Source organism: Anopheles nili, chromosome 2 (genome assembly GCF_943737925.1).
Source record: "Anopheles nili chromosome 2, idAnoNiliSN_F5_01, whole genome shotgun sequence".
NCBI lineage: Eukaryota > Metazoa > Arthropoda > Insecta > Diptera > Culicidae > Anopheles > Anopheles nili.
Window position 1 is genome coordinate 10210568 of NC_071291.1, and position 16324 is coordinate 10226891.

A 16324-nucleotide genomic window follows, 5' to 3' on the forward strand; every position below is an offset into this window, starting at 1 on the left:
TTACGGTGCCACTTGAAGGTGCCGGACCCGGTTGGAATGGATTGGTATTTCATGTTTCCGATTGCTGGCACTCTGTACCGGTCCAGACGGCCTGCAATCAGTGTGCAATCGAGTTAACTGAAGTCCCGCTTCGGGAGAGTGTTTAACAAAACAAGGCCCGGTTCAGGTGATGGGTTTTGTTAGCACGACAAATAGATCACTTGAAATCCGGTCTGGATTGTTGAGTTACATGTAAGTGCGTTCGCAAGCACACACAAAATTTAATGTCTCACGAAAACAACGCTCCACACTCACAGTTTAGTGATATATTTCGTAATATTTTATAGAAATATAAACACCCGTTTTTCTTAGGAAAATTGGTCCCACAAAAGACAGAATCTTTAGTCGGAAAATGGAGGCTCGCTTGCATGTTGTTCTCGTAGCTGCATTTGTTACATGAAAGGAATGCGCGCACACGAAAATGCCGCCGATACAGAAAACATTGCCGTTCAGCAAACAAACCTAGCACATCAAAAGCCCAATACCGTCGGTTTGTGGCCCCATACCTTCGAAATGTTGTTTGTGCTCGTTCGCTTATTTGGGGAGGCTCATCGATACCTGCTTCAGTAAAATTCAGCCCGCGGGTAGCCCGCAAGCCAACCAAACTCTCCGATTGTGGCCAACAACCGAAAGGCGTCTGAGGAAGCGGAATATAAAAAGCGATGGTGAACGAACGCGAACTGACCGCAGATGAAAGGTTTTAACGAGCTAACCAAACACGGCCCTCCAGCATCCGTCTTTTGAGGCTCGCTTGAATCGTAAACCGTCCACGCCACGTGTTGCATCGACGCGTATGCGTTAAAGAGAAGCGCAAAGAAGCGTGCGAATGGCTGGGTCGTTTTCCTGCGTCGATTGCCCACTCGAGTTTGGTTTGACCCGCAAACGGTGGTCAGGTTTTCTGCGGCATCCCGTGGAAGGCAGGAAAAACGGTTCCTCTCACACACTCAGCCGAACTGGTGCATATTTTTGTCGCGCTTGATGTACTTTTGCTTCCATTAATTATCGGTGATTTATGCTACCATGACAACGGTGCTGCAAATTTGGCCTACTACGTTCATCATTAAATGAGCAAACTTCCCCAAAAGAGATTCAGCCGGAAAGGGTTGGAACACCTTTTTTATCCGTTCCGAATCCGTCTCTCTTGGCTTTGTAGCCCCGTTCGTGTGTATTGTTCGCTTCCGGTTGCGGTGTGGTCTTTGCTCACATAATCGAATTATAATATTAAACATGCTGGAGTGGAGGGTGCCCAACTGAAACGACGAACGGGTGACAAACAGCGAAATTTAACACCCAATGCTCCCCAACCGCTACGAAGCGCCACAAATTGGATCAACAAACCCTTGAGCCCTTCAGCCGAGACTCGCAACTGGGGGCACCCGTGGGCGGCCAAGCAGAACGTGATCCGCGTCACGGGATCGGGATTGATCGATCGTTAGCCATTCGTCACTCGGTACCACGCGGTGGCATCCGAAACTGCGGCTGCTAATGAGTTAACGAGCTCGTGTCTAATTTGGCACCGGAAAAATGGCACCGACGCGCGTAGTGGGGAAATTTTCATTAACGAGTTTGTGCTGGTTTTCCGACCATTTTCCTAACCATAGTGTGCGGCGTTTGCTCTCTACTTTTTGTTTCAGCGATGATCATGCCCTTGATGCTTTTGGGCGCATTAATCTGTTAATGGGATATTGATGAAACCGGCGTGGCCGCTAGAGTGCAAGTGAGAAAAATACAGTTCGGCAAACAAACAAAGTATACGAACTTGATAGCGGAAAATCCGTGCGAACCGGCAAACCGTGTGGTGGTAGTGGAAAACAGCGCGAAAGAAAAAAAAAAGGGAACTCCACCAGTGTGCGATCACCAGTGTGGGAAAACCGCGGTGCTAAAGTGTGCTAGAAAAGCTAAAGTGTGTTGATCTTCAGCCAAAGCCAAGCCCAGGTTGAGTGCGTGTGGTGGAGTTGTGGAAAATTGGTAGCGGATTTGACCGGAAGAGTTGCTCTCGCGATAAGTGGAAAACAGCAGGCGTAAAAAATGGCATCTCCACCGCCGGCTCCCGTGAAGAAAGTGCCGATTCATCTCCAGGTAAGTCGCAGAAACCAAGCCAATATCGCTACATTTCAAGCGATTATGGTTGTGCGAATAAAAATACGTGAGAAATGCTTATCATGTGAGAAACTGTACAGTATTAGCACTTCGCTCGAGATGCCTCATGCTGGGAAAGCACCCAGGAGGGAAGATAAACAAAATTCAAAACGACGCGCCGGATTGAAGTGATAAATGATGGATGGGTGTGAAAAATCACCCACCCATCGCTGATTGTGTGAAACTGCCCAAACGCTTGGTAACAAAATTGTGCTTTTTCCTGGGTAACGACTTTGGAAAGGATGATTTCAATCATTCGCAGCTCAAATAAGATGAAAGCCAAATAGGCTGTTTTTCATGAGCATATAATTCTCATCATACCTTTTCTAATATGCATGGTAATGGTTGCAGTATTTTAATCACCGCCGTCCAGTTCCGCTACGAATAACATTTTAACTCATTCAGCCAGGTCCACCACCCAAAACCAATTACATTAGCCCTTCCACGGTGTAGAGTCGCGTAGAGTAGAATCGTTCCGAAAATAGCAGGAACTAAAATTCTCACACCCACCACCGGCTCGGGCACACAAACAGTGCCTCATAAACACCTCCCCGAAATAATCGTCCGTGCCGGTAGTAAACCGGCTTCCCTTATGCAACCTCATGCACCGGAGCCGGTCCTATCTCCGGCAGGACAAACCAACCCAACTCCCATCAACCCCAGCGCCAGTTCCCGGGCGCATCGTTATGCACATGAATTATTAATAACGCAGCGCAAGCGACGAACCAAACGGCCGTAAATAATCCACCCCGAAATGATTCACTGGTCGTTCGGGGGTGTTGAGGTGGGATAAGGCGTCTCCCTCCCGCCCAAAAACCCTCCATTTTGCATCCCCTTGATCTAGCTGCTGAGCGCCGTTCGAAGGGACCGATTCGACGATTTGTCGTACCTCGACGGTTATCCGCCCGTTTCCATCGGAGCGTGCCACTGTCGTGGTTCATTTGTGGCGTTTTTCCTCGAGCTTTATTGATTTCCCAGCGCTCGGCGACGATTCTTCGGTGACGTGAATTCCCTATCGCGCGAAGGTTACGAGGGTTTCATTTGGAAGTGCTCGTGCGCCATGTCGCACTGTCAATTTAATTCAATTCTCACTCGTTTTGAGTTGGGGATTTTTTTTTTCGTTTCTTCCACTGCTTGCGAAGGACTGCTGCTTCAGCCGCTCGTCGGTTGTGAAGGTTTTGGGGGCGAAGAAGAAACACATTAACCGTTCTTCTTAACCTCCAAAACGAGCCACCTTGGTAGTCAAAACAAATGCACGCACGCCACGATAAGGTTCTTAGGGTTTTAGCCCTCATTTCAGGGCTGTTGCAAGGGCTTGTTATGCTTGTCCTATTAATTCTCGCCGTGTCTGGCAGCTAGCGCGTTGTCTATGTACACATTTTTCTAGGGCATCATACCGGCCATTTCCGGTGCCCGTGGTGCAATGAAACGGGCAGTGTATGGTAGAAGGGACGCAAACAGAACAAGCCGGAACGGTGTTGAATTTAAAACAGCCCGCCCGTGTGCAGGAACTCCCCATCACGGTAGCAAAGCCGATAGGGAACAGCGAGACGCGGCCAAGCGGAACCGTGGTTTCTTCCCGACTTTTCTTTCCCCAAAAACTTTCCTACGGCATGGAAAAGCTAGCCGACCGTTTTTGGCGTTGCGGGTGCGGGTTCTTACCAATTCCGCTTCCGATTCCACTCGAATCGCAATACTATGGGTGGCACGGTTACGTCACCCAATGGCGGATCCGGAAGTTGCAAACGGATCCACCGTTGCGGTCAGCTCGATTCGATAGTGGCCTTTGGCTGGACTCGAACTGCTGGCTAATAGGGAAATTACTGGCGTATTTTAAACTCGCCACTCGACGGGTGCAAAACCGCCCATCAGATTGAGCTAAATTGAGCGTGCGCGATTGCTATCGGACACGGACGCGCCGTTCGTGGAACATTCCCGCCAGAGTCCCGGTATTGTTGAGTCTCGCTTTGAGACTGAGTTTCATTTAGTCGCCGGACAGCAGATGGTTAATAATTTAGCAAAACTGCAGGCCACCGTATGCGTGCCTGATTATGTTAATTGCAAGCCTCCGGTTTTTGTCGCCATCAGACGCTATCAGTAATTTGTTTATTTATTTAATCAACACGTTTAAACAGCCAGTAACGCACCCTTGATGCCAACTGCACCACTTTACGTTGCTTTCAACAACGAGAATGCTCATTGCATCGGAATCGGTGGGTGTCGGAATGCCCTACACCAGAAGAAAGTGCGTTTTGAAGGCGAGAAAACGGTAACGAGGAATAATTTTCCTGTTGCTTGAAAACAACCCTATCAATTTGCTACTGCCAGCTCATAACGGCCGGAAAATGGTTTGATTCGATCAACGATCGGCAGGAAATGCGGTGCTCGGAAACAATTTTTCTGGGCATTTATCGCATTGTACCACGCTGCCGACCACGCTGTTTTATGGCACGAAAATTGGGAGTTGTATTTCCGGCTCCCTATTTCAGCTCATCTCAGAGGTACGCACTTCGGAAAAACTGTATTCATTCAATCGACAAATGGTGCTGGGTCGGGCAGCTGTTGAAGCATACATCGTCACTACTACAGTGGACCCATCGTAAACAATTGACAATGATTAGGCGTGTATTCTACCCGTCTGAATGCTATCGACCGTTGAATGTAGTATCGAAGGTGCATTTTCCATTGGGCGACGGAATTCTGACGCTTCTCGTGATGCTTAGCCATCAAGCATCTGTTCGGAGTTTTCCTCAAACACCGCCAGAACGTGCTTCGCTGGAGCGCTGTTGTTTGGAGATGCTATCGTGTTGATGTTATTTCCAGCAGGGCCCTGGGCTTGTTGGTCTAACCACGAGATCCCTCTCCCATTGCTCCCCACCACCCCCAGCTCCTATTCCCCCCCCCCCCTTCACACCCTCGACACCATATCTCCGCAACATATGCTCGTTCTCTTCACGATCGTCTATTATGTGTTAATGCTCCCGAAACATATTCACGTGCCTTTGCTCATTCGTGGTTCGCTTTTTCTTCTAAATCATCGTTTGTTGCTGGGCTTTTTTCTTTCATCTCTTTCTCTCGCTAGCCCTCCTGCCACAGGGTGGTGGGAATGATTGGTCTCGCCCCCCCGGGAGGAATAGAGAATTTAGAAAGCACACATGCGTGCGGGAAAAAGACGAAACAAACCCTTCACTCGAACACCTTCTTCAACAGATCCGGCCCGCGGATCTGTTAATTGTTTCTTGAACCCCCCCATCTTTGCGGCCCTTGGCTCTAAAGCGGGGGCATTTTAAATCGGCTTTTGCATGCGCCTCGTCAGCGCAACGTCGGTTGTTGGAGCTAGGGAAGCAAAAATCAATTACTCGCCCTGGCGGTAAATCCGCATCACCCGCCCATCACGGGAGAATTGTTTGCATTTCCGTGCTTTTCCAGCGGCCTCGGGAAGGGCTGGAAAATGCGGCGATAAATTGAAACCCTCGGCGAACGTAATCCGTCCGATGTCCCGTCACTCCAGGCGGATGGAAAACCGAAACACTTTGTTTTAATTCAACCCCGTTTTGGCCCCGGTGAGTTTTCTGTAGTTTTTTTTGTTGTTGATTTGCTGTACTGCCGAATCCATCTTCAATTGGATGAAGTTTTTTCGGGTGTGCCTTTTTTTCCCTTTGCTTTCATTGCTCTGCCTTTCTCTTGGCCAGCTAGTGGCGTAGAATGCGGTTAAAGTTGCTGACTAATCCCGGTTCATCGGAGGCTCTCTATTTCCTCCCAGCAAAAAGGGTTTGCGTGAAAATTCCTAATTAAGCTGTTATTAAGCCAATGCGCTACGTACTTCAGGAAGCAGAGATAGTTGTACGCTGGTTCGATGGTGCCTGTAAAAGGCTATCGTTAGATAAGAGAGCATCGGCGATCGAGTTTGGATTGCGACTGCGACCCCGCACAGGCATGGACGACGATTCGGCATGGATCAATAAAACGATTCTCGTGTGAAGGTTGGCGTCTTGCTTTGGGCCACAAATCTTTCGCGATAGGCCTATCTTTTGTGATGGCGATTTATAGCTTACGAATGAGGCTTTAGCAAATGCAGCTCCAATCATAAGTTTGTTTCGTCTATGTATCGCTATTAAAAATGTGTTTATTGCTTGCAATGATTTACTATCATGGACGGAAACCTATACTTTTCATGTGTTTAAATTCCAAGAGAAGTAATAAACGATGTATAAATGTTAAATACCTTTAGTCGTCAAAATAGTCCAAATTGCCTCCACAAAGTAGTCCATGACGTGTTTGTCACTGTGCGGTGAAATTGTCCATCTTAGCACACTGTGCCGTAACGGTTAACGTTTCTGCAAGACACTCTGTTCATTAAAATCTCTGTCTCCTGGAAAAGCGGAAGGTCTGTACCGAAAGAGCTAAGCATTTGTGTTAAGCAGTGTTGTTTGTCGAAGCACGATAAGATGTCAGAATCCGTGCAGCTATCTGAAACCAGCGCGGACACGCATTCAGAAGAGCAGCTTCGTGCTGACCTTCCATCAACCGCTGTCGAATGTGGCAACAGCTCGGCCAGTTTAGTAGACGCATCGACGCAGCTCGCAACAATCACCGCTGAATCGTGTACGAGCACGGAAGATTTTTTCCCAATGGCATCGGAAACCCTCGACACTGGCGACCCGAAGGTTTGATCGTCTGGGAAATGCAATCTAATCGCTTTCACCTCAAACGTTTAGGGATTATGGGCATCAAGGGAATTTGGATGGGACGTTTTTTTTACGAGGGCCATTATGGATTGAAATATTGATCACGTTTTTCCCCCATTTCAGAGTGCGCAAAATCGGCTGTACATCAAGCGCGGACACGTGGTGAACCATGATGGAATGCAACAGGCGGACGTCTACATCGAGGATGGAACCGTACGGTAAGCGTGGAAACGTACTCAATTCCTCGGCAGGAAGTGGATCTTTCTGGCATTTGCAGACTGGCGCGGAATTCAATCTATAATGCGTCAGTCCTGTGAGCGAACGTTGCCAACTTCTTTGGAGTTCATAAACGCTCCGTCGATTGGTTGGCATCAGGCCAGCAGCAAAATTATATCCCACTGGTCGTCGTACCAAACATCGATCCATTTCCAAGCTAAAGGTTGCCAAAATAGCAGATCCAGGTTCTAGTGAAGTGCATTTTTTTTCGCTTCCCCTAGGTACGTCGGTTCCGGTGCAGATTTTGTAGTCCCCGGTGGTTGCCGTACGATAGATGCTACCGGTAAGCTGGTCATGCCCGGCGGTATCGATCCGCACACACATTTCCAGCTAGAATTCGGTGGCACTGTTTCGGTGGATGATTTCTACAAGGGCACTAAGGCCGCAGTGGCTGGCGGTACTACGACCATCAGTAAGTATGGCCGTTGGTGATGTTCACTGAGCGAAAGTGTAACTGATTTAGCACTTTGTAACTTGCAGTGGATTTTGTGCTTCCCAATAAGGGAGAATCGCTGCTGGAGGCGTACGATACTTGGCGCGCCCGGGCAGACCCAAAGGTGGTGTGTGACTATGGCCTCCACGTCGGCATTACTTGGTGGTCGAAGTCGGTACGGGATGACATGAAGATTCTGTGCCAGGAGCGTGGCGTCAACTCGTTCAAGTGTTTCATGGCTTATAAAGGTCTGTACCAGCTGAACGATTCGGAACTGTACGAAGTGTTCGAGACGTGCAAGGAACTCGGAGCCGTCGCGATGGTGCACGCAGAGAACGGTGATATCATCGCGAAGAACGTCCCCAAGCTGTTGGCTGATGGCGTAACAGGACCTGAGGGACACGAGTTGTCCCGCACGGAGGAGGTCGAAGCAGAGGCCACCAACCGCGCCTGCGTGATTGCGCATCAGGTACGTCAAGTGTTTTCCTTTTGGAAGTTAGTTTAGGACCATATCATCGGCGAAGTGAGCCCCCATTGGCAATCCCTTTTGGGTATCACTGGACGGGAAACGACCGTAAGTCTATGGTGCTTTCGGCGTTAGATGGCAACTGTTAATGACACTGCAATGCCCGCGGGAGGCAGTAACGCGATAAGATTGTATAGCACAATTGTTTCTGCTTGACGAGCATTCGACGTAACAGCAGCAATTGAAGAAGTTTTTTCAATGGTGTCTATATGCAGGATAAGACTAAGATATGATTGTAGAAACCGAACAGTCTACAGATTAGATAATATTGTTTGACAACCCAGGCCGTGCACTCTTGCATGGCCACTCAATTTGAGAAGAATAATCCCGCTTCGGGTCAAAACATGATTTACATTTTGAACGAGCATGGGTGTTATTTGGCAGCACAATTATGTCAAGAATATTGACTTTTCGTTTGTTGCCAGGAATAAAATGCTGCTATATCCAGTACATTACCCACCTTTATGGTGTATAATAGACCCCAATCAGGTTGATCGCGTGCGACCTCTGTTTGGTCAGCTTTTCTAATGGCAAACAACGTCTTAACATTGTCCAACACAGTCGAACGTTAAACTTTGAGCTTGACCTACATGCTCAATGATTTATAGCAAAGTACCTCTTTTCCTGCTCTATTCCTGGGTCCTCTGGGTCATACGCAAAACACCAGCAAACACGCAATCACGATTATGGGGCACGAACTTGAACTTTCACTTTTTGTTCGATATGGGTCTGAGCTCGTGTTGGTTCTGCATTATACAATTTATGATTTTCACTTTCATTCCTATCGATTTACCCATCACTCAAGCTCGCCTCATTTTACCTTCATACTATGTTTTCACTTTTTCTATTATTTCTATTAATTTGTTTTTCTCTCGCTCGAATCCTTCCTTCTCGGGTCTCCAAATGCTGGTACTGGTTGTTTTCCACCATATTTTCCGTCCCTATCGATTGCGGTTTGGTGGCGTAGGCCCGATGCCCATTGTATGTCGTGCATGTGATGAGCAAATCTGCCGGTATCGAGGTTGCCCGCGCCCGACGCCGTTACAATTGCACCGGTATTTTCGGTGAAACCTTGGCGGCAGCCCTCGGCACCGACGGTACGCACTATCAAGACAAATGTTGGCACCATGCGGCCGCCCACGTTCTCAGCCCTCCGTTGAGACCCGATCCCACCACGCCAGAGTTCTTGATGAAGCTGTTGGCTCAGTAAGTAGCTCCAGCCGGCGTCTTAGCATTAAGCATTAAGCAGGTTTCCAACCCAGCAAACTTCAACGAAGCACGTTACATGCTGGTGCGGCTGCTCCTGCTGCTACTAATTTCGCGTGTTTGTCGATGTTGGTCCCTCTTGTGATGCAAAAACACTAATTGCGCCGCCTCCAACTGATGTGTTTTTGAGTTTGTCGTGTTTTAATCTTGTGCTTATCAGAACGCTCTGTTTTGCCATTCTTGACCGCTCCACTACACTAACGTTAACACTAAAGCTGCTGAAATTCTTTTCCATACACTACTTTTCGGTCATGTTTTCCTCACGATGCTGTCCGGATACACGAATACTGAAAACCTCTAACACCTTCACGCCACATTAACTGTGCCTTGGTGTGTTACTTGTTTTGTGAAAACTGTTCTTCATACTCATCCTAACCTCAACAAAACGTGACGTTCGTCCACGTGGCGCCATCGAACACACACACCGGAAATTACACCACCATCTCATTCACCACACCTGCGTACTGGGATCTCATGGAAATCCTCATGATTCACTCAAATATCAAATGAATTGTCTCAAACTTGTGCGCACATCCAGACGAAAGCGCCACTGTACGTGACGCGAGTGACGAGTAAGCTGGCGGCGGAACAGCTCTCCCAGGCGAAACGACGAGGGCTCGTGGTGTATGGCGAAACACTGGCAAGCTCGCTTGGTTGCACGTTGACTAACGTCAAACCGAACGCACTGGTGTACTACACGACCAGCCCACCGATCCGGAAGGACCCGGAAACACCCCGGCATCTGGTCAAGTTCCTGGCGCTGTAAGTTACACTTCTAGTAACTGTTCCAGAGATACAAATCTTTCACTGTCTTGCTCTTGTTTGTGAGATTTAGTTTTTATTTTACTTGCTGTGTTCTATAACTTATATGTTTGCTTTCTTTGTTTTTCAATATTTTTATTATTTTTTTTTACTTTTTAATTTAATGTATTTCTTGCTTTTAACTTATTTACTTCTACTTGCGTCATTTTTCTACTATTTCAACTAATCTGTTCATGACTCTTACAGGGATGATCTTCAAACGACTGGCAGTGACAACTGCACATTCAATCGCAACCAGAAGGAGCTGGGTCTGAAGGATTTCTCCAAAATCCCGAACGGAGTTAATGGCGTTGAGGACCGGATGTCCGTTGTCTGGGAAAAAGGTGTCCAGACGGGGCTGATCGATCCGCAGCGCTTTGTTGCGATCACCAGCACAAATGCGGCCAAAATCTTTAACCTCTACCCACGCAAGGGTCGCATTGCACCAGGTTCCGATGCCGATCTGATCATCTGGGACCCGAAAGCAGTGCGTACGATTTCCGCGGCCACCCATCATCAGGCGTGTGACTTCAACATCTTCGAGGGCATGAAGTGCCACGGTGTGCCGGAGTTTGTGATTGTTCGGGGGCGCGTATGCGTCGAGTATGACCTGATTCGGGTAGCTGAGGGCCAGGGCTCTTTCTTGGAAACCCCCGTCTATCCATCGTTCGTGTATGATGCCTTGAACGGTGTCACACGTCCGGATGATGGAACAGATGAGAAGCAGGCTCGCAATGGTCTCCAGGGACTGGAGTTGCACTCGAAGTCAGGCCCAGAGGTGGACATTCCCGATACGTATGCCCTACCGGAAAAGTACATACCCGGTCCGGCTTTAAGCGTCATCTCAGGTGATTCACAGCTCAGTACTCCTCACAGTGCACGTGGTATTCGTCCGGATGGTTCAAAGAACATGCAAGAATCAACCTTCTCGATAAGTGGTAAGCAACTAGAAGGTGTTCAGTGGTACGCCTAGATTATCAACTATGTACGTTAATTTCTTTTTTTTTCGCGATTACAGAGGAACTCGATAAATCTGAAGCTCGTTCGTGCATCCGCGTAAGAGCTCCGCCAGGTGGAAAATCTTCCGGATTCTGGTAAGATCTTTCGGTTCTCAGCATCTGGATGTACTTCCTACTCGATGGCGGCAGGAGCAATGGTCTTCACTGCGGTAGTTATGCGACACCTGAAATGGATGGTACACGAAGTTACCTCCCAACACTGACACCTCCAATCATCCAAAGAAGAACACCTGCACCAAAATGTGTACGCGACACTGCAAACAACTCCCACAATTTATACTAGACGTACTTCCGGGTATATGGTCAAGAATGCTTAAAACATGGAGATTATTTGTTAGTATAATCATATCAATGCGCCCATATGTAGGACCATCTGTTTTGCTCAGGGTAGTGTTTAAGATGTTTCTTAAGCGGGTTGCAGAAGCATGGAGGCATCAGAGCGTTGTAACCCTTGGTACCAAACAATCGACTAAAGAAAACAAATCATATTTATCCATTAGCGGGTTGACGAAAAAGAGCATCGTTCTTGTAAGTTGATGTAATTGCTTTGTGCTATGAGTGTATCTTAAATGCAAACGTTGATATGATAGCATTCATAAGTTAGTTAATTTATTACACTGTTCTGTTGTCGAGTTACTATCGAATTATTTGTACCACAGCTTCATCACTTCTCTATTATCAGAGCGTTTAATAATTCGCAAAACTAAGCGATTCAACGAACGGTGAACACAGAATACGCAAAAACAAGCTATGTGGAATGAAATGGGAATGTTCATGATCGCTTAATTAGAGACCATCGCACTATAATACAGGGAGCGAGTGGTGCCAAGGAGGAACACTTGAAAAAGAGTGGTCAAATGTTGGAATGTGTGCAATCTACAGTAGGCCGAAGAATGTCTCCTTAACTTTACAACACACAAAAGAGAAACGTCTCAATAATCATCCAAACAGCCAAGCGTTAAACAAAAAATTTGCATCGTACATTTATTTACGCACAATAACTACATAATGATCTGGCTTCAAAATGGCGTTATTTATAGGGAATTGGATAGCTTAGGGCGGAGGGATCTTGAGGGGATGGTATTTTTTTAATCTTCTAGATCAACCAAATACCTAATCCATGCTGCGCATTTTTGTACTAGTAGCTAGGAATCGAAATTATACTCGCGAGGATATGAGGACAATGGTAAGGTTAAAAAAACCAACGAAAATAATTGGCGAAGCAAAACTCAATCAATGCTGTTTAATGGGACCGAAAAAGTGTTTGACGTGGATTAGACTGTGCTGTTTTTGCCTTGTCAGAGCACGTTGGTGGAAACTCCGTATATTTGGTGTTTTTTTTTATGAAAGTATTGTTTGTGTTTATTTCTCATCTCGCTTTGCTGTATTTTGTTGGGCCATCTGCAGGGCCGGGCCACAATTAGCAGTAATTCTTGTTGGAAAGCGATTTGTTTGTGTTTTTACTAGCTTCAAATGTACACTCTCGAATTAGGCGAGCGGAGCAACCAGCATAGGATAGGAAGAAATCGTTTAATACCGACCACCTTTCAGAATTACGCTGCAAACATCGTTTAGTAATCGTGTATCAAACAAAGATAATGGTAAAAGTAATAAATTTGAATAGAGATGAGAAAGCAAAACGAACTACGCTGTGTATCTGCTCCATCTGTTTCAATATGTGAAAGAAGTATGCTCGGAAACCGTTCCATAACGATGCATAAATTCAGCACTTTATTGTCATTGAGCGGAGTAGACGGTACACGAAGTTATATCTGTTCATATTTGCACATTGCCAAAGTTACTAATTAGCTACCCTGTAAGAATACTGTCAGTATTAAGCGGCACGTCCACCAACGAGAACCCGCGTGACACCAGGTATCGCCAGTATATCACCTACTGCATATCTTCCATCCAGTCCGTTAGAGGTTTTCTCTAAAGCATTCCACCATCGATCAGCTCCAGCACCAGCTCAGTCATCTTTCGCCTGCACAGCTCATTTGGGGGTACATTTAGTTCGGGTGGCGTGGCTGCCGTTTCCGTTCCACTCGCGTACAGATCCGGTGCCTCTTCTGAGGAGCAGGTGCTGATGGGTAGCATATCCATCGCGGCCCCGAGTCCGAAACGTGCGCACACTTTAAACTCATCGTTGATCTGCTCCAACAAGCGCTGGTCCGAGTTGAACACCTCCTCGAATGCACCGGGCAGCAGCATGCGCAGCGAGCGGACCAACTGTCCATGGTACACTTGCAGCCAATGTTGAAGCTTCTCTTTGCGCAGGGAGCCATCGGTACAGCAGTAGATTAGGTAGGCCAAATCGAGCGCCAACGATCCGTGACGAATGAGCTGAAAGTCCACCAAGCACGTCTGTGAAGAAACCACAATCGTTAGCTGATATGTTTGATGAGTTGTCTATGACCAAGCATAATGGAACAATGACATACTTAAAAAATTAAAGAAATGTGAAGAATATGCGCTTACTTTTGGGAAAGACTATAAAAATACATTAGTAAACTACCAAAGCATGCCATGAACACGTGTTTTGCATAGAGAGGGAGAACGGCGCCATCTTTGAATTATACAACGCACATCCTGGCCTTGACAGTGTGTGCCCCCCACAGTGTGATCGAGGAGGAGGATTATCTATACTTCGACCGTTTTTCTCGTTCTTACCTCCACAATAACACCATCGTCATTATGCCGAAAGAGTACATTATTCGTCCAACAGTCGCCATGACAGATTACTGAAAGCTCGCTCTGACGATTCACTAACTCCACCAAATGTCCGAAGCAATTTCCCAGAAACTCCTCCAATTTCGCTAGGTGCTCCGTCTTCTCTGGCACCGTCTGTCGCACCATCTGAATGGCATTTCGCGTCAGAACATCGTAGTACTTCCGGTACCACTCAGTGTTTGCCTGTGAGAAAATGCCTTCCTCCAGGGCGTTGGTGAGTTTCTTAAACTCGGCCGGATGTCGCTGCTTGTAGGCGAGACTGACGGCGTGGAATTGTGCCAACTCCACGAGCACTGCCTCAAGCTGCTCCGGTCCTAAACCAGCCTGCCGATCTGGCATCGTGAATGAACGGACCCGCAGGTCCTCCAACACGAGCAGATCATCCCGTGCCAGGTAGCATTGTGGGACGGCTTGGAATATGGACCCATCGTCCGGTGACTGGCGCCGCTGGAACTCGATGTACTCGGGCATGATGGTGTTATAAAAGACGACCTCATTGCGGAACAGGGCTTCGCTTTTGAATGCTTCGCGTTTTATTTTGCAATCGGGTAGGCGCTTGCAGATGACACTTTTTTCCCACTTCAGCTTTTTTGAGCTGCCCTCCGGTTGCGTGTGTCCTTTCAGTGCGATGCGGAATAGTGCGGCCGTGTAGTTGTCTCCGCGGCCCGATCCTTGCGCTTCCTAACGAGCAAAACATAAAACCGAGAATGGGCAAATTAGCCGTAGTTTAATGGAGAACTCTAAACGGCAAATTATTGAGCGAAGCCTGAAAATATGCTGTTTTAAGTAAGGACGTACACTTGGCATCCATTTGAAAAATCGATAATAGCCATGAAAACAGCATGACAGGTGTATCTTCAATAATTAGCTATATTTAGCTTCAATTTGCAGCATGCACTCATGGATTTAGTTGCCTCTAAATTGCCAAATAGTAAAAATGTAGATTTTACCATCGGTAGCATATCCTTTCGATTCCATCGGTTATATTCGAGTCCGTAATGTATTCTCAACGAAAACCTACGACCCCATTTGGCATCAAAGGATCAATAAGTGTACCTCATAGGAGTCGATGGTTAAATCTGGCTCTAACTTGACGAACATTCGTTGGAGCTGCCCCAGATCCAAATGTGACGAGGACGCCGATGATGTAATGGAATCCTTCCGCAAATCGCCACCGTTAACTCCCATTCTGCTAGAGTCGAATTTCGCTAAAACCGACTCACTTTTTAAACACTAGTGTTGGCACGTGGAGAAAAGAAGCACGCGTAAAGGCTCTCTTCACATGAGCGTTGCTCAAAATTTCACTTTAATCCTTGAGCTCTCCCAGACCGGGTCGACAAACGGCATGGATGGTCATACACACTCCGAGACAACAATATTTCCTGTGACCGAGCCGGAAAGCAGTAAAACCCAGCATTAATATCGATCGAATTCGGGCTGTCCTGCAGCCGAACGTCAGAACGGAATTCTGACATCAAAGAAACCCGTTTGAACCGCACCGACCGAAGCCGTTAGTTCACGCGCGCGAACCTTTGAGGAAAACTGAACCGTCTCAACCGCCTGCGGAAGACTGCACTAACTCCATTCTCCGGAGATTATAACCCGTGTCTACGGTGGTTGCACTTGAATCATCGCCAGTCAAGATTGACCCTTGCTCCGTCATCAGTTACCAGCACCATCAGCGCTACCGGCATCGTTTCGTTGCGTTCGACACGTTGCCGCGGATCAGCTCGTTGCCGGAGCCTGTACCGCAACTGCCCTTTTGGATCGGTTCAATTGAACACGGCCGAGAACAACCGTTTATTAAATTGATGCACATGCGGACGATAAAATAAATCACATTAAGGATAAAGACCCAACGCTATCGGACAAAACGTGCTGGTACGTTTCGCCAAAGGATAGTCTGAGGGAACGGTTCAAAATGGTGAAATTAGCCACAGATTCAAACAGAAGGACAAATAAGAAAATGTAAAATGGTTATTAATATTTCCCGCACACCGTCAGATACGTAAAGAAAAGAAAATTTATGCCTCACATCTAGGGTGATTGAATCGGACGAAACATATGCCACGCTCATCATAGAAGGCACTTGAAACAATTGAATTCAACAATAATTCGTCGTTGCCAACAATGTGTTTTTTTGTTGGCGCATGTTTGTACAATTTGTCGCCTTCAATCAAATTTTATTGACACGCTTATGCTTTGAAGCTTGCGCTTTGAGCATTCCAATCATGTGTGAAATCCTCTGATATCTGTTCTGTGTACAGATTCAATCCGTCTCCACTGTGGAACGTTTTAAGGCGATACACGAAGTCATGGTGCATGATCATGCTTGTTTTCAAAATGCGCTTTAATGCATATTTTTTTGCAAACGGACTTTCGATATCTCTGCGTACTGTAGTACGGT

The 16324-nt window shown here is 47.0% G+C and overlaps 2 protein-coding genes across 3 annotated transcripts; one reads left to right on the plus strand and one right to left on the minus strand.

Moving 5' to 3' along the window:
• Positions 1–1679: 1679 nt before the first annotated feature.
• Positions 1680–12822, plus strand: LOC128721817 (dihydropyrimidinase). Of its 2 annotated transcripts, none has more exons than XM_053815612.1 (7): positions 1680–2118; positions 6990–7084; positions 7364–7554; positions 7623–8044; positions 9069–9307; positions 10376–11106; positions 11187–12822. In XM_053815612.1, exons 1-7 carry the CDS (start codon positions 2068–2070, stop codon positions 11264–11266), a joined length of 1809 nt encoding a protein of 602 aa, XP_053671587.1. In that variant the 5' UTR covers positions 1680–2067; the 3' UTR covers positions 11267–12822. The 2 variants fall into 2 exon arrangements, with proteins under 2 accessions (XP_053671587.1, XP_053671588.1); XM_053815613.1 differs by lacking the exon at positions 9069–9307 and adding an exon at positions 9906–10129.
• A 97-nt stretch (positions 12823–12919) lies between these two features.
• On the minus strand, positions 12920–15105 carry LOC128731392 (uncharacterized). The gene is made up of 3 exons (XM_053824509.1): positions 14974–15105; positions 13858–14598; positions 12920–13551 (listed from the first exon to the last, which is right to left on the minus strand). The coding sequence occupies exons 1-3, from the start codon at positions 15103–15105 to the stop codon at positions 13120–13122; spliced, it is 1305 nt and encodes a 434-aa protein (XP_053680484.1). The 3' UTR covers positions 12920–13119.
• Positions 15106–16324: the final 1219 nt, after the last annotated feature.